This window comes from Kogia breviceps, chromosome 12, assembly GCF_026419965.1.
Source record: "Kogia breviceps isolate mKogBre1 chromosome 12, mKogBre1 haplotype 1, whole genome shotgun sequence".
Classification (NCBI taxonomy): Eukaryota; Metazoa; Chordata; class Mammalia; order Artiodactyla; family Physeteridae; genus Kogia; species Kogia breviceps.
The window spans coordinates 94,036,661-94,059,775 of NC_081321.1; the positions used below are offsets into that span (position 1 = coordinate 94,036,661).

At 49.2% G+C, this 23,115-nt stretch overlaps 1 protein-coding gene and 1 pseudogene across 2 annotated transcripts; one reads left to right on the plus strand and one right to left on the minus strand.

Moving 5' to 3' along the window:
- Positions 1 to 2,315: 2,315 nt before the first annotated feature.
- LOC131767292 (activating signal cointegrator 1 complex subunit 2-like) lies at positions 2,316 to 6,391 on the minus strand (annotated as a pseudogene).
- Positions 6,392 to 8,674: 2,283 nt separating this feature from the next.
- On the plus strand, positions 8,675 to 21,144 carry LOC131767212 (DNA dC->dU-editing enzyme APOBEC-3B-like). 2 transcript variants are annotated; one of them, XM_067010229.1, is made up of 9 exons: positions 8,685 to 8,843; positions 10,191 to 10,347; positions 12,505 to 12,784; positions 13,010 to 13,124; positions 15,402 to 15,506; positions 18,530 to 18,686; positions 19,507 to 19,774; positions 20,059 to 20,174; positions 20,863 to 21,144. In XM_067010229.1, the coding sequence occupies exons 1-9, from the start codon at positions 8,764 to 8,766 to the stop codon at positions 20,950 to 20,952; spliced, it is 1,368 nt and encodes a 455-aa protein (XP_066866330.1). In that variant the 5' UTR covers positions 8,685 to 8,763; the 3' UTR covers positions 20,953 to 21,144. The 2 variants fall into 2 exon arrangements, with proteins under 2 accessions (XP_058938407.1, XP_066866330.1); XM_059082424.2 differs by lacking the exon at positions 15,402 to 15,506 and having other exon boundaries at positions 8,675 to 8,843.
- The last annotated feature ends 1,971 nt before the right edge of the window (positions 21,145 to 23,115 follow it).

Here is a 23,115-nt window from a genome sequence, read left to right on the forward strand (position 1 = left end):
GAAAGAATGCTCAATGTCATTAATCATTAGAGAAATGCAAATCAAAACTACAATGAGATATCATCTCACACCGGTCAGAATGGCCATCATCAAAAAATCCACAAACAATAAATGCTGGAGAGGATGTAGAGAAAAGGGAACCCTCTTGCACTGTTGGTGGGAAAGTAAATTGATACAGCCACTATGGAGAATGGTATGGAGGTTCCTTAAAAAGCTATATGATCCAGCAATCCCATTCCTGGGCATATATGTGGAGAAAATTCTAATTCAAATTAGATACATGCACCCCAATGTTCATAGAAGCACTGTTTACAATAGCCAAGGCATGGAAACAACCTAAATGGACAGATAAAACACACACACACACACACACACACACACACACACACACACAATGGAATACCACTCAGTGGTAAAAAGGAATGAAATAATGCCATTTGCATCAACTTGGGTGGACCTAGAGATTATCATACTAAATGAAGTAAGTCGGACAGAGAAAGACAAATATCATGTGATATCACTTATATATGGAATCTAAAATATGATACAAGTGAACTTATTTGCAAAACAGAAACAGACTCTCAGATGGAGAAAACAAACTTATGGTTACCAAAGGGGAAAGGGATGAGGGAGGGATAAATTAGGAGTTTGGGATTAGCAGATACAAACTACTGTATATAAAACAGATAAACAACAGGTCTTACTGTATAGCACAGAGAATTATACCTTTTAAAAAAAGAATATACTTTTTAAAATTGTGGTACAATACACATATAACATAAAATGTACCTTAAGAATACACTTTTATTTTTCATCTCTGAATGATGTCCCTTGAATATATCTCATTTATTCAACTTTGATGGCTCTCCTTTATTTTTTAACATGATATTTAACTTTTCAAATGTGCCTGGATGTTCGTGAGCCCAGAACTCTGGATGGGGGTCCCAGACCCCTAGCAGCTCGGCACTCCCTTGCTCTGCAGCGCTCTGTGTGCAGGAAGCAAGTGTGACTTGTGTATTCAGATGTCACTAGGTCTATGAACATACCAGGCTGTTGTGGGATTTTTAATTGCCATTTTCATCAATATCATTAAATATGATCTCATCTATGTAATTAAAAATAATTTAAAAATCAAAATAAAAAAAAAGAAAGGTTGTCAGAGCAGCCATATCTGAGAGGTATCACCTGGGTCCTGGGGTTTTCATTCTCCTGCTATATGGTGACCCAGCTCAGCTGGATGCCTGCAGTCCCCTGGGCTGGACCCGGTGGTCACCCTTGACCCTCTCGTCCCTTCCTCCACATCCTTGCTGTTTCTGCCTATGGTTTTTGTCTTTGGTGCTGTGGGCCCTTGAATGTGTGCAATCGTATAACCTGGGAGCCGACCCTTGGCCATCTTGACACTCCTGTGTTATAAACTTAGGACTTAATCTGAAGCAGAAATAAATGAAAAGAAACAACACTTACCGAGTGCTGCCTGTGCACTACATTCTCATCCTCACGCCTGCACAGGAATGAGTGGCTCACTTAAACCTCCGCCCAGCCCAGCAGTGAAGATCAATGCCTCACCTCCACTGCACAGGTGAGGAAACTGAGGGTATCGGGGTCAGAGGTAACAAAGCAGAGGTGGTCTGAACCGGTTGGCACCTCTTAGCCCACGTGCTTGAACACTTTGCCTGGGATGATTAAAGAAAGTCTGAAATCAATAGACCAGTTTTTTTTTAATATAAAGATTAATGCAATTTTACAAGAAATATCCTTATCTAGAAACAATTTTTTTAAAAAAAAGCTGCTTTGTAAAGGAAGAAGTGGTTGTACCGTTTCCTGTTAGGAAACTATTACTTTTCAGAAAGGAAGTCAATTTGTCCTTGAATTTCACAGACAGAACTTTCCAAAATCTACAATCAACATCACTCCCATTGCAAAGTATAAGTGTACCACTAAAATGCTTTTTTAAAAGTTTAATTACATATTCAATATAGAAATTCTTTTATTGATAAGATTTAAATATGATACTATGTGAACACCAGATGCTCACTCCCCAACTTAAGAAATAGACACAAAACAGCCCATCACTGCCCTTCCCCCATCTCCCTCCAGCTATAAGATTCAGGAAAATCAATTATGCTTGACTTCTAGCTCAGAAGTAAGTCTAGCCACATTTCTTGTGTTTCTTCTGCCTGATTTTTCTTCTGCCCAATATATTTACAACAAAGACGATAGAGTATAGCTGTCAAAATCATGGGCTGTGGGTACAGATTTCCTGGGTTCAACTCCCGGCAGCTCTTCCTCCTAGCTGTGTGACCTCAGCTGAGTGACTAACCCCCTCTGTGCCTCAGCACTAGGTGCAGGGTAGGAAAAGGATTAAATGGATGAGTATATAGGCATTCCTCTCCCTCCGAGTTCTGGGGAAGGGATGATGGTCTGCTGACCGCCTCCCCCGCCTCCATGACCCCGTCAGGATTCTCAGCCACCGGTGGGTCTTTGGCATCGGTGGCTTTCCTGCGGTCCACCGCTTCCCATGCACTCTCGACTGCCTGTAGGAGGTAGGCGGTCCGAGTCTCGTCCAAGGCTGCCGAGGCCTGCTAAAACAGGCTGGCGTCATCGGCCACAGGGAAGAGTGCATCACAGTCCTGGAGAAACCTCTTCTCCTGCAGCAAGCAGCTGAAGATCTGAAGGAACTCTTTAATGAAGCCCTGAATGTTGTCACAGCTGCTTTCTAGGACTGGGAGAAGGCAGATCTGGTTCAGGAGGATGTGAAAAATCTCCAGTAGCTTCTTCCTGGAATGAGAGAGCCTCTGCCACAGGTCACCTAGCCGCTTGCTGTCTTCAAACCTCCTATTCTTAATTGCAGACTCCAGTTTGGGAATTGCTATTTCGTGTAAAGAAGCTAGCCTGTAACAGAAGTCGTGTTTCTGGAAGGTTGGGCAGGCCAAAGGAAAGCTATCCGGAAAGGCCCAGAGTGTGGTGCAGGTATCACAAAGGTGGAGAACGATGTCCTTTAATTCCAGGAGAGGCATGTCAGTGGGGGTCGGCCGGCCCCTCTCCTCAAGCTTCTGGGGCGTGGCGCAGGCCCCATCCCCTTGCAAACCACAGTGCTGGAGGATATTGCTGAAGACCTGAAGGGTGGTGGGCATGCTTTCATCCAGATCATTATAGTAACTTGGCTGTTGGATAAAGATGTTTCCTATCATCTTCTGCAGCAGCGGGGAGTTGCCTTTTCCAAAGAGCACGCAGAGGTCCAGGATCTTTGGGATGTCAAACTGGAAGTTGTTATAGAGGATTTCTCCAAAAGCAGAGGGGGAAATGAAGTGATCTCTGGATTCCTTGTGAGTGGACATGCGAAGGAAGGCGAGAAAAACACTTCGATGGAGGCACTTCTCCATGTCAATGACCTCAGGGGCTGGGACCACCCACTGGTCGAACTTTCGGGGGACACAGTGCAGGTAGGAGTCCAGGCACTTCTGCAGGGTCTCGTCGAAGACAGCCTGGCACCAGAATTTATCTTGAGGCAGGGCCAGGAGCCAGTCCAGGTCATTGGCTACGAAGGCGGTGCATTCCAACTACTCCTCCACTAGGGCAGGAATGTTGTCTTTAGGGGCGGTTTGTATAATGCAAAATACCGGTCTGCATTCTGTTCTGCTCGGGGTGTTTGTTCACCAAGAAGAGAAGATGAGCTCACTTTTCTCCTCTGACTACATAAGGGCTGGTTTCTCCGTTGGGGTGGGGGCGGGTGATAACAGAAAGAAGGCCGGGCTGCGTCTCAGCTGTTGTCAACCACAACCCACCCACTTCTGGGTCAGCGTTGGTGAAGTCCTCAGCTTCCCTGTCTTCAGGTCCTTGTGGGTGATCTGGAGTTGGTCCAGGGGCAGAGCTGGCCTTGTGCTGCATTGACCCTGCCCGGCGGCTCCACTGCCGGTGCCCTACTGCCGCCGCCGCCGCGGTCCACGGTGACAGCTCCCGCAGCGCCGGCACTTCCGGGGTCCACAATAATCTTGATTTTAAAACTGAATACAAAGAACATGAGAAAGAAAAATTATAGCCATATTTATTTATAAACATAGATGAAAAAATCATAATTAAACAGTTAGCAGACAAATATTCAAGCCAAGGAAGACTTAAAGAATACAGGACTTGTAATTTTTATTTCCCTGTCTTAGAAGAATTTTCTTGGGACTTCCCTGGTGGTCCAGTGATTAAGACTCCGGGCTTCCACTGCAGGGGGCATGGATTTGATCCCTGGTCAGGGGACTAAGGAGCCCACATGCCGTATGGCAGCAGCCAAAAAAAATAATAATAATTTTCTTTAAACTGGAAGGACATAGGATGCCCCTTATGAATGTGGCTGCTCAGTGCTGTACTGTGGTCCAAGCCAGTGTCCCAGGACCACAATTAGAAATAAGAGCTTCAGGGATTGGTAAAGAACAGAAACTACTAGAAATGGTAAGCAGTTCTTAGCAAGGTTGGGTTAGATCCAAGTTCAATTTAGAAAAATTAATCTTGTTCCCAGATACTGGCAACGAACAAAAGTATAAAGGTAGATGAAGTCTACAATATCGCCAAAAAAGTTTACTAGAAATAAACCTGACAGAATGTGTAAGATCTTTATGAAAAAGTATGACTTATGGAAAACATCGAAGAAGACCTGTATAAATTGAGGTACATACCATGTTAATGGATGGAAAGATTCAATGCCACAAAGATGTCTGTCCTTCCCCATTGATACTGGGATTTTTCATGGAACATGAAAAGTTTTGTCCATAAATTCATATGGATCTATAAGGGATCAATACAATTTCAAAGAGTAAGAAGGAAAGATGGATCTCCATATCAGATATTAAGAGTACTAGAAAGACATAAGGAGAACAATATGGTAGTAGCACAGGCTTAGACAATGGAGCAGATGAGAGAATTCAGAGACAGCCTATACACACACACACACACACACACACGTTAAATAAGTTGCGTCATTACACATAGGACAGGAGGACATGGATAGATATTCATTAAATTGTTCTTATACTGGATTTCCATATACAAAATTAAAAATTAAATATCTATGTTATATCAAACAAGTACATGGAAAAATGGTTACATTTGAAAACATTAAAAATTAAAACATCTACACATGGAAAGACTTCATAAACTAAGAGCCTAATCACAGATTGGAAGAGAGTATTTGAGATGTATACAACTGACAAAGGATAACTCTGCAGAATATCAAAAAATTCTTATAAAGCAATAGGAAAGACAAACTTCCTACTAGAAAAATATACAAAGGATGCAGCCAACAATTCTATAAAAGAAGAAAATGGAAGGAACAGAAAAATATGAAAAGACACTTGGGGGACTTCCCTGGTGGTCCAGTGGTTAAGACTCTGAGCTCCCAATGCAGGGGGCCCGGGTTTTGATCCCTGGTCAGGGAACTAGATCCCACATACATGCCACAACTAAGAGCCTGCATGCTGCAACTAAAAGATCCCGCATGCCACAGTGAAGACCTTGCATGCGGCAGCGAAGATCCCATGTGCCGCAACTAAGACCCAGTGCAGCCAAATAAGTAAATAAATAAATATATTTAAAAAAAGAAAAAAGAAAAGAAAAGACACTTGGTCTCACTAGAAATCAGGAAAGTATAAAATAAAACCTCAATGAGATAGCTTTTCACATTCCAGAAGGTTGGGAAATGAGAGGTCTCATAATACCAGTATTGGTGAAGATATGGGAAATGGTAACACTTTTAATTTCTCCAGGAGGTGTCTGTCTGCACAAGAGCTTTAGAAAGCAATTTGGCAGTGAGTGCCAAGTATGGCATTTTATTTCCACTAGGAGATCTAGATCCTGCTAAGGGCAGCAACAGCCCAGCTAAAATTACCCACATTCCGGGCCTCCCGTGAGGTAGCAATGAACACAACTCCTGGAAAGGCATATGCACCAGAGTTTCAGCTCTGGGTGTAAGGCAGCACCTACGCTACTGAGAGCAGTGATAAATCATCATTGTCCGGGAGGTAACCAGAGGAATCCTGCTGGTCATGACCTGCTATGGGCGAAAGGTCTGTGTCACTTGTGCACAATGAACATTTGTGTGCAAATTTGTAGGTTGAAGCCCTGTTACCGAGTCCAAACTTGTACTGCTCACCACAGGACATGCCAATAAATTGAGAGATGAGGTGTTGGGGCAAAGAATAGTGACTTTATCTGGAAAGCCAGCAGACCAAGAAGATGGTGGACTAGTGTCCCAAAGAACCATCTTACCCAAGTTAGAATTCAGGCTTTTTTAATACTAAAAGGGGAGGGGATATTCTCTCTCTCAAACATTTTTTAGAAATGGCAGTTATTGTTTCAGGTTCTAGACTTTAATTTATTATGTAAAACTCACCCAGATTGTCTGCATCAAGTGATATGAATACAGGACTGGGTCTACGCAGTGAGGAAGAACTCAAACCCCATTTAGTATTTAGCTTTGAATTTACCTTAGAACCTGAAAAATCGTTTCAAACAAGATAATGAAGCCATATCTTGAAGATCTTCCTCAAGAGTCTGGAAATCTATTTCTGTTCCTAATTTCTAAAAAAGTTATTTGTGATGATCCACTCAAACTGAGGCCAATTACTAGAATGTAAGCACCACATTGTACTCTATTTGTGCCCTCAATGTGTCATGATTCAATGAACCACTAGTACCAAGTTTTTATAAAGCACAGACGGTGTTTGCGGCAGCCATGAGAACGTGCATCTCACATCTCCAAGCATGATCCTGACAGCCGGACTGCTGCGTTATGAATCCACCACATTGCCTCCAGGCTGCTCCCAGCCACTGACTGAGGAGATGGGGGGTATGGCAGGCCTGTTGCTGTGAGACACAAAACTCCTCTAACAGGTCACTTTGGCTTGAGGTTTCCCCATTGACTTAGAGAAAACGCTCTAACCTGCATTGCACTCCAAGATGCTTTCTATTGAAACTTCCTTTCTTCCCCACTCCTTTACCATCACCAGCTCTCCCCTTTGCTCTGGCTCCCTCCCCATTTTTCCCTTAGAGGTGTTTCCCTCCAAATTCTCTTACACATCTAATCCCATCATTCTGTCTGCTTATTGGAGGATCTTAATACTGTGGTTAAGGGTATGGGTTTCAAAGGATTCCCTAGACGGGACATTGAGAACAAAAGAGAAACAAAAGAGAAACAATGAAGTAGGTGCTCAAAGATTTAGGATGTAAAGATATAGGATTAGGCTCTAGCTCAAGGATGTGCGTGATGACAATTTAAATCTGCTCCTGAAGTGATTGATAACATACATTATTATGTAAATATACACAATGGAATTCTTCTTTTTTCTTCAGGTTTTCACTGTTTATTGTACTTACATTTAAATTACCATTAAATACTAAGCATAAGTTAAATAAATAAATAAATAAATAAATAAATTTTTTAAAGGGGAGGGGCTGTGGCTGGTCGTTGCAGGAATCCTTTGTTCTTGCAGCTGTCCAGGTAGGTCTGGTCACAATGTTCCCATAAACCTCCAACAAGATCATTGTTATTTTCTGTTCTGCAACTTTTTATCTCTATATGAATGGAAAAGTGTGCCTTTAAAGGTCAGAGGCTAGAGAATGGGCTATCACATATATTCCAGGCTCTAGGCAACATTCTTGTGTGTGTGTGTGTGTGTGTGTGTTTGAAGTAATATTTATTGATTGATTCCCCTTCCCTTTTTTTTTTTTTTTGGCCACACCACAAGGCTTGCGGGAATCTCAGTTCCCCGACCAGGTATTGAACCCGGGCCACAGCAATGAAAGTGCCGAACCCCAATCATTAGATCACCAGGGAACTCCCTGACTTCCCCTTTTTTTTGGAGTCCCAATAAAACTTTATTTACAAAAAAATCAGGTGGTTAGCCTGGGGCCATAGTTTGCCACCCCTGCTCTAAAGAGTGGGACCCAGAGCCTGAATCCATAGGAGACTCTAGGCAACATTCTTTTATGAAGGTGCAGAGCCAGCAGGGCTAAGCACAGGCAACAGAGCACAAGGGTTAGAGGTAAAGGAATAGATTCAATATGAAGTCAGGTGTGCTCTACTCCGTTACAGCCCTAACCCCCCCCGGTGTGATGGAATTTGGAGGTGGGGATTTTGGGTGATTGGGTTTAGATGAGGTCATGAGGATGGGACCCCCATGAAGGGATTAGTGTCCTTATAAAGAGAGCCTTCGTGCAAGCCTGCCCTCTCTCTGCCACGCGAAGGCTGAGGGGACTCTTGCCCGAGGACCAAGCACAGTAGGAATTCAGAGCACATCTGTCCCCTCACTTCTGGCTGTGCCAAGGAGAAAATAAGGAGTCCTGATCCAAGGTCCATACTTTCTCATTGCCTCCATTCATTCAACAGGCAAGTGTAGAGCCAGGTGCAGATTTGGGCTGGGTGCAGGGGTGGGGTGGAGAGGGCTCCAGCCCGCCCCTCTCCCAATGGGAGCAAGCCTTTGTCCTGCTCTCTCCACCAGGGTCTGTCCCATCCCCCTCTCTCTGGCATCTTTACTTTCTCTTTCCCTTTGCAATAACGTGGGGTCCTGCTGCACAGAGGGGTCCAGCTCCATCAGAGACTGACCTCTGCCAAGAGGGAGGGCCCAAGAGAAGGTGGGTCGGAGCCTGAGGAAGCAAACCACCCCGGGGCCCTCCCACCCCTGGTGCCAAAGCAGGAAGGAGGTGGAGCCTCGGCTGAGACGGCCTGGGAGGTCGCTCTCAGATAAGGGGGTTTTCTACACAAGAGCCCTGGGAGAGGAAATGGAGCCCCAGCGCCCGAGACAAAGGGCAGGGCTAGGACTAGCCAGCAATGGAGGCTGCAGCCAGAGGCCCCGGATCAGGTACCGCTGCTGCCCGCTCTGTCCCACTGGGCCCCATCTCCAGCCCTCTCTAGGGCTGTGCCTCTGTGCTTGGCCTCCTTCTCCCCGCAGTCCCTGCAGTCCCAGTCTTGTTCCTTTCCCTCTCTGGGCTCCTTCTCTGCAGGGCCCACTCCCATCTGGGGTCTTTGCCCTGTTCTGGGGGTGCCTCCACTATTGCTTCTGAACTGGCCCCTCCCAAACCTCCACCCAGCTCTGAGGGATCCTCGTGGCCCAGCTCTCAGTCTGAAAGTCTGTCGGGCTAGGCCGTCCCCTCCCTGCCTGTGCGGCTAGGCCGTCCCCTTCCCGCCTGTGCGGGGCTGCACCCTCTATTGGTCGGGAAATATCTGTGATCTGTTAACGCTTAGAATTTGGCGAAAGGATGATTGACGCAGCTGGTGACTTTTTTTAAAGCACTCTGATCAGTTTTCTATAGTATTTACACCATTGTAAACACGGCGTGAGAATAGTTCTCTGAGGCAAGAAGACTCTTCCAAGGATATCTCAGCTCTGAGCAGGAAAATAAATGCACCCCGTTCACAAACCTGGCCACACACTAGGTGACCACGCTTCACGTTTATAACTGTACCACTAACCGCTATAATGGAACTGGAGGAAAGATCAGGAGAAACGCTCCTATTTTAAAATTAAGTAGAAAAGAAAACCACACCCAAGACTTCACACAGCTGCAAGATCACATAATGGAAGGGCTGGAAATGGCCTGGCCTGCTCAGGGGACGCAGCTCTATCACTTACAGCTCTGTGACTTAGGCAGCCTACTTGTCCCCCTCTGCGCCCCCGCTTCCTCCTCTATAAAATGGGCACGGCTGCCGCAGCATTTGAAGAGTAGATGAGTTCAGATACAGCAAGCACTTGTAACCATAGCCCAAGCCTGTGAATTTAGGAGTTAATCCGACATTAAAAAACAAAACAAACAAACATGCACGAGTGAAAAGTCAGGGAGGAATTGAACTGAAATGTTAAAGGCTCTTATTTTGGAGTGGAGAGGTTTTCGTTACTCTTTTATTTTTCTAATGATTTGGGGGATGGGTGGGCAGGAAAACGGGAGAGGAGGTGTGTGTGGGGGTTGCTATTGGAAGTAGCCGGGCCAGGGCCCCTGTGGAAGACATCACCCATCCCTGCTGTCCCAGTACCCTCTCCTCTCCCTCTCCCCCAGCCTTCCTGCCTGGAAAGGCGCAGGAAATTCTCAAGGCCCAGACGGGTTGCTGGGAGGCACAGCGCCTAGGGTGTCCAGGGGGCTGTGCTCCGGAGAGACCAGCCGGGAGTAAGGGGGCGCTCTCTGCATTTTCCCTTTTCTCTCTTTTGCCCCAGAAACCCAGCGGAGCGGTTAGATCGCCAAACCTTCTCCTTCCACTTTCACAACCTGAGATATGCCTCTAAGCGGAACTGCTGCTACCTCTGCTACCAGGTGAAAAGACTGAAGCACTGCTCACCTGACTCCTCCGACTTGGGGGTCTTTCAAAACCAGGTATGGGCCCCAGGACACTCTCATCGCAGGCGGGAGCTAAGTGTCAGACCCAGAAAAGAGGCGCAGCCCGAAAGACACAAAAGCGTTTATTTGGTGCCTTAGAATTACAATGCGGGCAGCACAGATTCAGGGGCAGCCTGCGTTGTGTCCCGCCAAAGGGAAAAAACCCGGCGGGGGGGCGGGGCCAGGGGCGGGGCCGGGGGCGGGTATTGGCAAATTGCCGAAGGTTTAGGATGCGTGCACAAGTTATCTTTATCTTCCCAATATTATGATTGGGAGATAGAGTCACAATTGCAATCCATTGGTTTTCAGAGTATATTATGTCAGATACTAGGAAAATCCCTTTTGCAGTGTGTCCAGTTTTTAATCAAGAATGCGGGTATTGGGACTTCCCTGGCGGCCCAGTGGTTAAGACTGGGTGCCCCCAATGCAGGGGGCGCTGGGAACTAAGATCCTGCATGTCGCCCTCACCGCCCCCCCCCCAAAAGAATGCGGATATAGCAGTGACAGGCTCTGTCCTATGCCCCTGTGCAGTGTAATAGTTCAAATCTGGTGCCTGTTTCAAAAATGGGATGAAATTTTAGCCCGCAAATGGTGTCCCTCATGTCAGAGGTGTTACACAGGTTCACATAAGCCAGTAGAGGATGTGGAAAAAACGGTAATAAGTCCAGCGCCATTTGGTGGTTCTTGGTGGCAGATGCATCTTCCCACACATTTTCTTTTTTTTTTTTTTTTCGCGGTACGCGGGCCTCTCACCGTCATGGCCTCTCCCGTTGCAGAGCACAGGCTCCGGACGCGCAGGCTCAGCGGCCACGGCTCACGGGCCCAGCCGCTCCGCGGCACGTGGGATCTTCCCAGACCGGGGCACGAGCCCGTGTCCCCTGCATCGGCAGGCGGACTCTCAACCACCGCGCCACCAGGGAAGCCCCCCCCACATTTTCTTAAATCCTGGAACCAGATACGTGATGGCAGTTGACTTAATCCCACCAAGCCTTGTTTAGCGAGTCTGCTGGTGGTGGGTCTCTGAGTTTGTCGTCGGGCTTGGCGAAATGTGCCCCCACCCGCCTGCCCTCCTCCACCCAGAGGGCAGCCTTTTCAGAACCTGGGTGCGGAAGGGGCGGGGCAGGGGTGTACACTGGAGCAGAATTATCCCATCAAAACCTAATCTGAGTCACAGGTGTCATCTCACTCTTTTGGAACCCAGTGTTCAAAAAGTTAAGAGAAACTGATGAAATTAATATTGACACTGTGACATAGACAACATAGACATAGAGAACACAGTCATTCCTAGATATGGGGGTGGGGAGGTTGGTTCCAGGACACCCACGAACACCAAAATCTGAAGATGCTAAATCCCTCACGTAAGATGGCATAGCATTTGCATATAACCTACCCACATCCTCCCATAGACTTTAGATCATCTCTAGCTTATTTATAATACCTGAAACAATGTAAATAGTTGTAAATACGATGTGGATGTTCTGTAAGTAGTTGCCAGCCTGGCAAATTCAAGTTTTGCGTTTTGGAACTTTCTGGAATTTTTTTTTTTCCTGAATAATTTCAATAAGTGGTTGGTTGAATCTTCAGATGAGCAACTCTCAGATACAGAGGACTGACTGTATACCTAATCTATTATTTCAATTAGATGTATTTTCTAATATATAACTAATATAAAACTTCTTCATGAGATAGTTTACATTCTTTTTTCTTCATACGAAATCACTGAAATGAACTGTGTATCTTTACACTTGCCACACACCTCCCTTCAGACGAGCCGCATCTCAAGTGCCCTGTAGACATGTGTCTGGTGTTTCTGCCGACGGACAGGGCAGCTCTGTGGGCCTCCCAGCAGACAGCACGTAGGGACCAAGCCTGGACCCCACAGGGCCTGGCCCAAAGCAGGCACTCAGGTTACTTCTAGAATGAATGAATGGGAGAGGATGGATGTTAGAATGAATGGGTGAGTCGATGAATGAGGGAAGTCAATGACTAAAGAAGAAAAGAAGGGAGGGGAGAGATCGAAAGAAGGGATAACTCATGAACAACCTGCCTCTGGGATGCCCGCCCCCCTTACACCTCCTCCCCAGCTCCCTAGCCCGGCCTCACTGCCTGCTCGGCCGGCCAAGAACGCCCCCTCTCCGCCTCCATCTCTCCCAGGTCAATGCCGAGGATCCCTGCCACGTGGAACTCTGCTTCCTCTCTTGGTTTTGCTCCAAGAAGCTGTCCCCTTACGAGCAGTACCGCATCACCTGGTTCTTATCCTGGAGCCCCTGCTTGTCATGTGCACAGCAGGTGGCTGCGTTCCTGGAGAAGAACAGGAACGTGAGGCTGAGCATCTTCACCGCCCGCCTCTACTACTTCTGGAAACCAGAGTACCAGTACGGGCTGCGCATGCTGCACCAGCAGAGGGCCCGGGTACGCATCATGTCCTTCCGAGGTGAGAGCAGAGGCGGCTGGGGGCTGGGGGGCGGGGCGGTGGGAGGCATGGGCGCGGACCTAGAATACCCACCAGGGAGGGTGAGTGGGGGCAGAACCTGGGAGACGAGGCAGGACTGAGGGCACATGGCAGGGAGGGGGCAGGAGGGGGCAGGGCACAGGCCGGTCAGCAGAGAAAGGCCTCCCAGGGCCCGGACCTGATGGCTTTCTCTCCTCTTTATCTCAGAGTTTAAATACTGTTGGAAAAACTTTGTGTACAATGAGGGAATGCCCTTCAAGCCTTGGAAGGAACTGCGTAAAAATTATCGGTTCCTGGTGGCAAAGCTTCAGGAAATTCTCAGGTGAGGGCTTCCTTAGCCTCCCTCCCCCCACCTCCTCCTTATCTCCGAGTACCTTCCACCTCCCTTCTCAGCCTCCTCTCCTCCCTGGCCCCAGAGGGCCACTGCCCTTGGGCTGCCCCTGCCCTCCCTCAGCTCCTCTCTCCTTTCTTCCCCCAGCGTCTCCCCCTACCCCGCTGTGAGATCTCCCTCTCCCTCAGCAAGGGAGCCCCACCTCCTCCCATCTCACACACTGACCAAACCTTGTTATTGAACTGAACATAAATGGGCATGAATATGTATAAGTGTGAAACTGAGATTTGAAAAACATCCTTGAAGACAGACCTGACTTTTCAGAGAACGAGGTTCCTTGATGGGAATGATGGTATTCGTTTGCTAGGATAGCCGCAACAAAACGCCACAGACTGGGTGACTTAACAGCAGGTATTTACTTTCTCACTGATATGGAGGCTAGAAGTCCAAGATCAAGGGGTCGGTAGGTGGGGCTTCTCCTGCGCCCTCCGTCCTTGGCTGCAGACAGCTGCCTTCTCGCCGTGTCCTCAGATGGTCTTTCTTTTGTGCACGGCCCCTGGGGAGCCCGTGGTGTCCCTCTGTGTGTCCCAGTTTCCTCTGCTCATAAGGACATCAGTCAGATTGGACTAAGGGTCACCCTAAGAGCTTCCTCTTAACACAATCACCTCTTTAAAGGCCCTATCTCAAGTATAGTCACGTTCTGAGAAACTGGAGGTTGCAACTTCAGCATATGGATTTGTGGGGACACGGTTCAGCGCATACGATGACCAAAGGCTTTTTTGAGCTGAGCAGGTGCAGTGAGAGCAGGATCCTTGTCCTGTGTGTCTCTGTCCAGGTTATGCCCCCTTGACCCTGACTCCTCTGCTTCCATTCCAGACCACGGTGTCCCTAGCACCCCACCGCCACCCCACCTTCACTTTGCCATCATCACACCCTGTCCTCACTCTGCTTATCCCTCATCCCATCCCCAAACGGCTGCCAGAGATGAAGCTCTGGGGACGGTGATGGAGAACGAGCGAGGAAAAACAAATAATGCTTACGTTTACATTTAAATAAGTTTTTTTTAAAAAAACTAGCATTGGGGACGTGAGTATTGAGATTACTGGAGCTTTTTCAAAAAAGCAGAATAGAAAGTGGAAGGGCTGCCAAGAATCAGGTCACAGACCACAGCTCAGCTGCTCAAGGTAGATCAGGAAGCGAGCATCCGGCCCTTGGTCCACAGAGCCAGCTGCCGCGTGAATGCACCGGGGAGGAACTCAGTGAAGGTTCCAGAAAGGGTGGCTGGGATTGTGGCAGGGCAGAAGGGGAGTAAGAGCCTGATGAGGTGGGATTCTGGGCAGCTGCAGATGCAGAGGAAGGGCCAGCCAGTGGGAAGCTGTTGATTTGGAATCGGTCCTGAAAGTCCTTGTGGAGAAGGTCTGGGGTCCCACCGATCTTGGCCATCTGGGTGGGAATTGTCAGTGGCAGCAGACACCTGTCCCTTTACTCTCCCTTCCTGTGTGCACTGCTGCCTGGGGGTCTTGGGCAGAATCCAGGGGTGGGGTGTCTCTGGTTGCTTCGGCTCTCCTGCCTTGATGCTCTCCCTGTCGGTGTTTCCTTCAAGGAGGGAGGCACAGAGGGACATGGATGTGGATGACATACCTCCTGATTGTCTCGGGCATTAAAACGGGCCACAGTGGCCAGCTTAAAATGTCCTGCTCCTGGCACACCTGCACTTTGGCCCATCTCGGGCGGCTCACAGGAATCTCCAAGCCGGGGCTGTAGGATTGCTGTCATTAGGGAAAGGCCAGCAAAGGATTTCAGCCTGCTTGTCCGTCCTTCCTGCCTCTCAGGCCAGGGGTGACTTAGCTCTCTGAGTTTGACCAACACCTCAGTGTGCAAATCTGATCACTCTTTGGACTTCCCTGGTCGTCCAGTGGTGAAGACTCCATGCTTCCAGTGCAGGGGGCACAGGTTCAACCCCCGGTTGGGCAAGCTCCGCATGCCACGTGCTGTGGCAAAAAAAAAAACAACAACCTCTCATCACTCTTCCCAGAAGGACCCAGCTCATTCTAGAATCTCTTGTTGGCTGTGGCCCTGGGCATTAGGACAGATGGGGGTGAAGGGGACACCATTCCTGTGGATCCTCTAACCTCCTGCCCAAACTCTTGTTACCCCTGAGGCCATCCCAGGGCCTGTGGGGCAGAAGGGGGCGTGTGCAGGGTGGGGGGGGCGGCAGTGGGAGGACAAGCTGGGAAAAGTTAACTTGGGAATCACACCTGTGTGCAGACTCTGGACCGGAGGTGGCCGTGACTGCTCTAAGAACTCCTCCCAGGTTTCAACTTTCCCCAGAGCTGTTTTCTCATCTGGAGGTCTTGATGGCCACGTGACAAAGTAAGCAGACATCTTACCCCTTCTCTTGTGCCCCCTCTCCCACTCCTTTTCATGGAACAATGAGGAAGCAAGGGGAGGGAACCAGGCCAGGCTTCCTGGACAGCTTTCCAGTTCTGCCATTTATTTGCTGTGTGACCTCAAGAGAGTGTCTTAACCTCTCTGTGCCGGGACCGCATCTAAAATGTCAGGATAATGCTCCTCCCCGCTTGATGCTACTGGGGAGCTGGGGTAGCAGATGGTGCACAGGATCTGCTCAACACAGGGCTGGAGATGAAGATCTGGAGTACTGACCCCCAGCCCTCATTTTCCGCCCTGCCCAGAGTCTTGTCAGGGTACTGAATAAAAGCTAAGTGCCAAGTAGGAGTAAGGTGGAGAGGGCTCCAGCCCGCCCCTCCCCCAATGGGAGCAGGCCTTTGTCCTGCTCTCTCCACCAGGGTCTGTCCCATCCCCCTCTCCCTGGCATCTTTACTTTCTCTTTCCCTTTGCAATAACGTGGGGTCCTGCTGCACAGAGGGGTCCAGCTCCATCAGAGACTGACCTCTGCCAAGAGGGAGGGCCCAAGAGAAGGTGGGTCGGAGCCTGAGGAAGCAAACCACCCCGGGGCCCTCCCACCCCTGGTGCCAAAGCAGGAAGGAGGTGGAGCCTCGGCTGAGACGGCCTGGGAGGTCGCTCTCAGATAAGGGGCTGTCCTAAAGAAAGGGTCCTGGGGGAGGAAATCGGGGCAGAGTGCCTATGACAGAGGGCTGGGCTTGGACAAGCCTCCCTAGGCCAGGAGACTGCATCTGGACTCCTGCGATCAGGTAAGTCCAGAGCCCAGGAGGAAGGAGGATGGGTCTGAGAGACAAAAACCACCCTAGGCCTCCCACGTCGGCTTACCCAGGCAGGAAGGGCATCTACCACTCCGAGAGCTGTAGGGGAACGCTCTCAGATAAGGGACTTTCCCAAGGCCAAGGGCGGCCTTGTGAGAGGGAGGTGGAGCCAGACATCCCAGTAGCCAGGGCAAGCTGGGACATGTCTGCCAAGGAGGCTGGAGCCCGGCCGCAGGGGCCAGGTGGTGCAGCCCGTCCTCCTCGCTGCCTCGGGCTCTGCGCCCAGTCCTGGGTTCTCTCCCTCTCTGGCTCCTTCTCTGCTCCTTCTCTTGCCTCAGGCCTCCCAGCCCTGCCTCTGCCACAGCCTGTCTCTGTGTCCCTGGCCATACCCCACAGGCACGGCCACTGGGTCTTCCTCAAGCCCTCTGTGCACACCCTCAGTCCTAGACTTTAGGTTCAAGGATGAGTGAAACGCTGTTTGGAGTCAGCTATAAAAGCGTTTTTGTAAATTTCATTTTAAAGGCACAATTTTACAAAGAATATTCTCATTTCTGCTCTGTGGAGGAAAAACTCTCCAAGACAAGAAGATAACTCGTTTCCCATGAAGACACTACTACCAAGTATAACAAATCCAATTGGTCTTTAAGTACTTCTTACAAGTTGTTTCTGTCGTACCTACAGTTTTAGCTATTCAAGGGCAAGGTGCAACATTTGTGCTATGAAGAGAAGTCCTCTTGTCTCAAATGTGAAATGTCTCAGCCTTGAGTGTCTGGCTTTCCCCGGGACTGGGGAGTTTCCCAGAACATGGGAACTTCAGGGGTAAAATCAGGGAGATTCCGGGCAGACGGGGCAGTGGTTGTCTTAGGTGTGCTATGAATGGGGTTTCCCTTCTAATCCTGACCCTGCGGGTGGTCAGTTGCCCTCATCGGGGGTATGAACTTCAGGCGAGGTCATTGGCCAGTAATCAAAGGCCACAGTCCAGAGATGGTCTCTTCAGCAATCGTTATCCAAATCCATCTAAAGTTTTACTGATTAACACAAGGGACGTCAGAGATAGGTTTCCACTGATGAAGTTTGTGGCTTTGTTAATTAGCATAACATATCAGAAATGGTTTTTCGTTGGTGGAACTGGTGGTGTTTCAATGAGTTGGCTGGAAATATGGCAAGACTTCTCTGGCCTTGCAGGAACAAAGTATTGTGCCCTGTGGTCTGGGCCGTGAGGGCACCCTTGGCTTGATTCCTGTGTCCAGATGCCAATCCTGAGGCTCTGAGGTCATCTGAGCCTGACTCGGTGGTCAACCGAGTGACATTACCTTGGGCGGAGTGTCCAGAAGGGCAGTGGGCTGGGGCCATCAAGCCTCCCGAGCTGGTTCAGACCGGCAGCTGCTTGGTCAAGGGTGTCCACGTGCGGTGCGGCTCCGGCCAGAGGGCGCCTTCGTGCGCCTCTCTGGGGCCCGGCAGGAAGGCTCCTGGTTACATCCACCTACCGCTGTCCGTGCAGAGCCAACGGCACTTATTGAAAAGAACCTGGTGGTTCTGCATCCCCACATGGGCTGGGCCACTTTGCAGTATAATATTAAATGGAAAAAAAGCAAGATACAAAATGCAATACTCTATAGAGTACCGTCATAATTAGGGGGAGAAAAAGCTATGTGGGCCCTTCAGCCAAAAGTCTCTGTCACAACACTCCCTGGTGACAGCAGTTTTTCCTGTTCACATGCCTCCGTGCTCTTTGTACAGACAAAATTGTGATACACACACCTCGGCCAAGAGCACAGAGTTCAGGGAAGCTCTTTAACTTCCATCCCCCTCCCCACTCCCCAAAGAGAAGGGTCCTGACATTAGGTACAGGGTTGAGGTGCTTGTGGGACCTTAACAGAGGGGTCTGGGGCTCAGGACAAAGATGTGAGAGACGAGGAAGGACATGCCGTGTCCAGTTCTCGGGGTGGGGGGGCTCCCCCACTCAGCCCAGGCGTCCTGCCTGCAATGGCCTCTAGCGTGGGCTGGAGGGGTGGTGATGAGTGAGGGGGGAGAGCTCGCCCTCTTGCCTCTCCCTCCCAGTCCTCCTGGCCAACAAAGAAGGAAGAGACCCTCCCTTACCTCCCCTTAGGGGCCTAGGCGAACCCAAGGAACTGGGTTCAGAATGTGACAGAGCCTTGGGTGACACCAGAAAACACTCTCCGCATCTTTGATTTTCTCCTTCCTGTTGCACAGAAACACAATGAATCTGCTAAAAACAAATATATTCAAACAACAGTTTGGCAACCAGCACCGGGTCCCACGGCCCCACTACCGGAGGAAGACCTATTTGTGCTACCAGCTGAAGCAGCTCGACGGCTCCACGCTTGACAAAGGCTGCTTCCGAAACAAGGTACCCAGTGCGTTCCCTGGGCACAGGGCAAGCAGGGGCAACCGCACCTTGCAGGGAAACCCCTGAGGCTTAGCAGGGTCTGAGGGAGCCCCGCTTCCCTGGAGCTCTCCACATTCTCTCCCATCCGCGGGCCGCCACACAAGCCCTTCCCTCCAGCAGAATGTCCCCCCTGCCCCTTGAGAAGTTAATGTTTCCTCATCCTCCAGATCTCAGCTCGGTCACCACTTCGGGGAAAGCCAAGAGCTCTTCCAAGGACTGAGCACCTAGCCTCACCTACAAAATCTCCATCACACTTCTGCCTTCCTGCCATCTTCCTACCTGTCCCGTCCCCGCTCCCTCCCTCCCTGACCTCCCTGGTACAACATTTGTGCTATGAAGATAAGTCCTCTTGTCTCAAATGTGAAATATCTCAGCCTTGAGTGTCTGGCTTTCCCCGGGACTGGGCAGTTTCCCAGTTTCCCAGTTTCTCAGGTTCAAACGTCTCCAGACAACCTCCTGGACATGTCCAAAAGCCCGGTCACAGAGTATTCAGGACTGCACCCTGGGGGGTGCCTGTTCTACAACCCGTCTCCTCTGGGCCCTGGGACCCTGATCTGATTCCGATCAAGTTACAGGTGCTTGGGGAGTGTGGAATTAATGGATGAGTGAGTGAGTGAAGGAATGGATAACTGAAGGAAAGAAGGAGGTTCTTTCCTTGTGCTATAGGCAAGTTCACCTACTGGAAGGTTCACAGGGCAGAGGCCCTCATCCTGATCTTCACCCTCGACCTGCAGCCTCTGCCTTCTAACCAACCCTCCCGTCTCTCTGAGACCCTCTCCAGAAACAGCGACATGCAGAAATTCGCTTTATTGACAAGATCACCTCGCTGAATCTCGACCCAAACCAGCGCTACACAATCATCTGCTATGTCACGTGGAGCCCTTGCCCTACCTGTGCCAGGGAACTGGTTGATTTCATCAACGGTCAGGACCACCTGAGCCTGCAGATCTTTGCCTCCCGCCTGTACTTCCACTGGGTCAAGGTGTATCAGTGGGGGCTGCAGCAGCTACAGGCAGCCCAGGTCTCAGTGGCTGTCATGACCCGCTCAGGTAGGAAGAGAGACAGCTGTCGGCAGACGGCAGGGCCTGCAGTTCCAAGAGCAAAAGCCACTGAGTGGGAGTCGGGGGAGGGAGGGGAGGCTGAACAGGAAGGACGGTGGCCCAGCTGAGACCCAAGGTGTGATGCCACCTGAAGGGGCAATCCCAGGGACAGACTAACTCCAGGGAGAGGAAGAGAAGGAAGGGGAGAGGAAGGAGGGACGGTGGCCCTGCTGGTGCAAGCTTGCTGCGCCCCTGCCCTTGGGGCCTGACTCGGTTTCCCTCTCTCATCTCAGAGTTTGAAGAATGCTGGGAAGAATTTGTGGATAACCAGGGGATGCCCTTCGAGTCCTGGGATAATCTGGATCAATACAGCGAGAGCATAAGCCGTCGGCTCCAGAAGATCCTGTTGGTGAGAAGCCCTCCCTGCTGCAGGCCCCTGGCCTCTCCACGCCCCGCCGACCCCCTTCCCAGCCTCAGCCCCACTTCTGTCCATCAATCCTCTCCTTGCTCTCTCCCCACCGCCCCCCACTGCTCTCTTTTCTCATGACACCCCCTTTAGGTCCCCTCTTCCAGGGGCCCCCAGTTCCTTCCTTCTCTCTCTCTCTTCACAGACTTTTTTTTTTTAATACATTTTATTTTATTTATTTATTTTTGGCTGCGTTGGGTCTTTGTTGCTGTGCGCGAGCTTTCCCTAGTTGCGGCGAGTGGGGGCTACTCTTTGTTGTGGTGCGCGGGCTTCTCATTGCGGTGGCTTCTCTTGTTGCGGAGCACGGGCCCTAGGCGCGTGGGCTTCAGTAGTTGTGGCGCGTGGGCTCAGTCGTTGTGGCGCACGGGCTTAGTGGCTCCGCGGCATGTGGGATCTTCCCGGACCAGGGCTCGAACCCGTGTCCCCTGCATTGGCAGGCGGATTCTCAACCTCTGCGCCATCACGGAAGCCCCTCTTCATAGACTCTTGTTAGCTTTCTGTTTCTCGTAAGGCATCCCTGGCCTGCCTTGACCCAGTTGTTTTCCTGTCCCGGCATCTTCAGCCTCGCCTCTGCTCCCCTTCTTCCCTCAGTTTCCTGCCAACCGAAGCTTTCTCATTTCTCTCTCCACAGCTCTCGAATTGGAATAATTTAGAGAATTCCTTCAGAGACTTGAGACTTGGATCCCCATCCCCTTCGTTGTTAAGAAGTGACTCAAGATGACAGGACTGGGGCATCTCGCTGCTTCATAAACTGCTGGCTCTTAGGAGCAAGTAGCAAGCTCCACGGTCACCCCTGACCCCCACCCAAGTCCAGAGACCGTTCTTTCCTCTTTCATTCTTCTTTTTTCCTTTCTTTTCTAAGTGGGTAAATATTTTTATAATTGAAAAAATAAAGATAATTTGAAAGTCTGTAAAACTTGGGTTACTTTCTGAAAGGAGAATCAGGCTTTTTCCTCCATAAAAAAGATGAATATAAAGAACTTTCATACTACAGCACTAAGGAAAAACTTACTTAAGAATTCCTAGTATAGGGACATCCCTGGTGGCGCAGTGGTTAAAAATCCGCCTGCCAATGCAGGGGACACGGGTTCAAGCCCTGGCCCGGAAAGGTCCCACATGCCGCGGAGCAACTAAGCCTGTGCGCCACAACAACTGAGCCTGCGCTCTAGAGCCTGTGAGCCACAACTACTGAGCCTGCGTGCCATAACTAATGAAGCCCGCACACCTGAGTCTGTGCTCTGCAACAAGAGAAGCCACCGCAATGAGAAGCCCGCGCACCGCAACGAAGAGTAGCCCCCGCTCGCCACAACCAGAGAAAGCCTGCGTGCAGCAACTACTGAAGCCCTCGTGCCTAGAGTCCATGCTCTGCAACAAGAGAAGCCACCAAAATGAGAAGCACGGGCACTGCGACAAACAGTATCCCCTGCTGGCGGCAACTAGAGAAAGCCCGCACAGCAACAAAGACCCAACACAGCCAGAAATAGATAAAAATAAAATAAATTTATAAAAAAATAAAATTAAATTAAAATGGGCAAAAGAACTGAATAGACATTTTTCCGAAGAGGAAATGCAGATGGCTAACAGGCTCATGAAAAGATGCTCAACATCGCTAATCATCAGGGAAATGAAAACCAAAACCATAATGAGATATCACCTCACACCTATCAGAATGGCTAGTATCAAAAACCACAAATAGGGGCTTCCCTGATGGCACAGTGGTTGAGAGTCCGCCTGCCGATGCAGGGGACGCGGGTTCGTGCCCCGGTCCGGGAGGATCCCACGTGCCGCGGAGCGGCTGGGCCCGTGAGCCATGGCCGCTGAGCCTGCGCGTCCGGAGCCTGTGCTCCACAACGGGAGAGGCCGCAACAGTGAGAGGCCCGCGTACTGCAAAACAAAACAAAAAAAAAAACACAAATAACAAACGTTAGCGAGGGTGTGGAGAAAAGGGAACCCTTCTACACTGTTGGTGGGAATGTAAATTGGTGCAGCCACTGTGGAAAAGAGCATGGAAGTTTCCCAAAAAACTAAAAATAGAACTATCATATGGCCCAGCAGTACCACTCCTGGGTATATATCTGGAAAAAAACAAGAACACTAATTTGAAAAGATACATGCATTCCAATGTTCATAGTAGCATTATTTACAATTGCCAAGATATGGAAGCAATCTAAGTGTCCATGAACAGATGAATGGATAAAGAAGATGTGGCATATATATATATATATATATATATACACAAAGGAATATTACTCAGCCCTAAAAAGGAACAAAATTTTGTCTTTTGCAGCAACATGGATGGACTTAGAGGACATTATGCTAAGTGAAATAAGGGAGACAAAACAAATACTGTATGATATCACTTATATGTGGAATCTAAAAAATAAAATACAACAAACTAGTGAGTAAAACAAAAAAGAAGCAGACTCACAGTTATAGAGAACAAACTAGTGGTTACCAGTGGGGAGAGGGAAGCGGGGAGGGGCGATATAGGGGTGGGAGAGTGGGAGGTGTAAGATAGGCTCCAGGATGTATTGTACAACACGGGGAATAGAGCCAATATTTTGTAATAACTGTAAATGGAAAGTAACCTTTAAAAATTGTATTAAAAATAAATTTTAAAAAACCCCATGTGTTCATATCAATAGATGCTGAACAGAACTTCATAGAATTCGGCCATCATTAAAATGCTAATGGCAAAATATTAAAATCATTTCAGTTAAATTGGGACCACGTCACCATTTACTCCACGTTGTCTTGGAGTTCTAAGGAATGGAATAAGACAAGGAAATTCCAGAAATTGCGTAAACATTGGAAAGGAAGATACAAACTTTCTTCTGTTATTGCTGATGATTTTATACCTTCCAAACCTGAGACTTGAATTTGA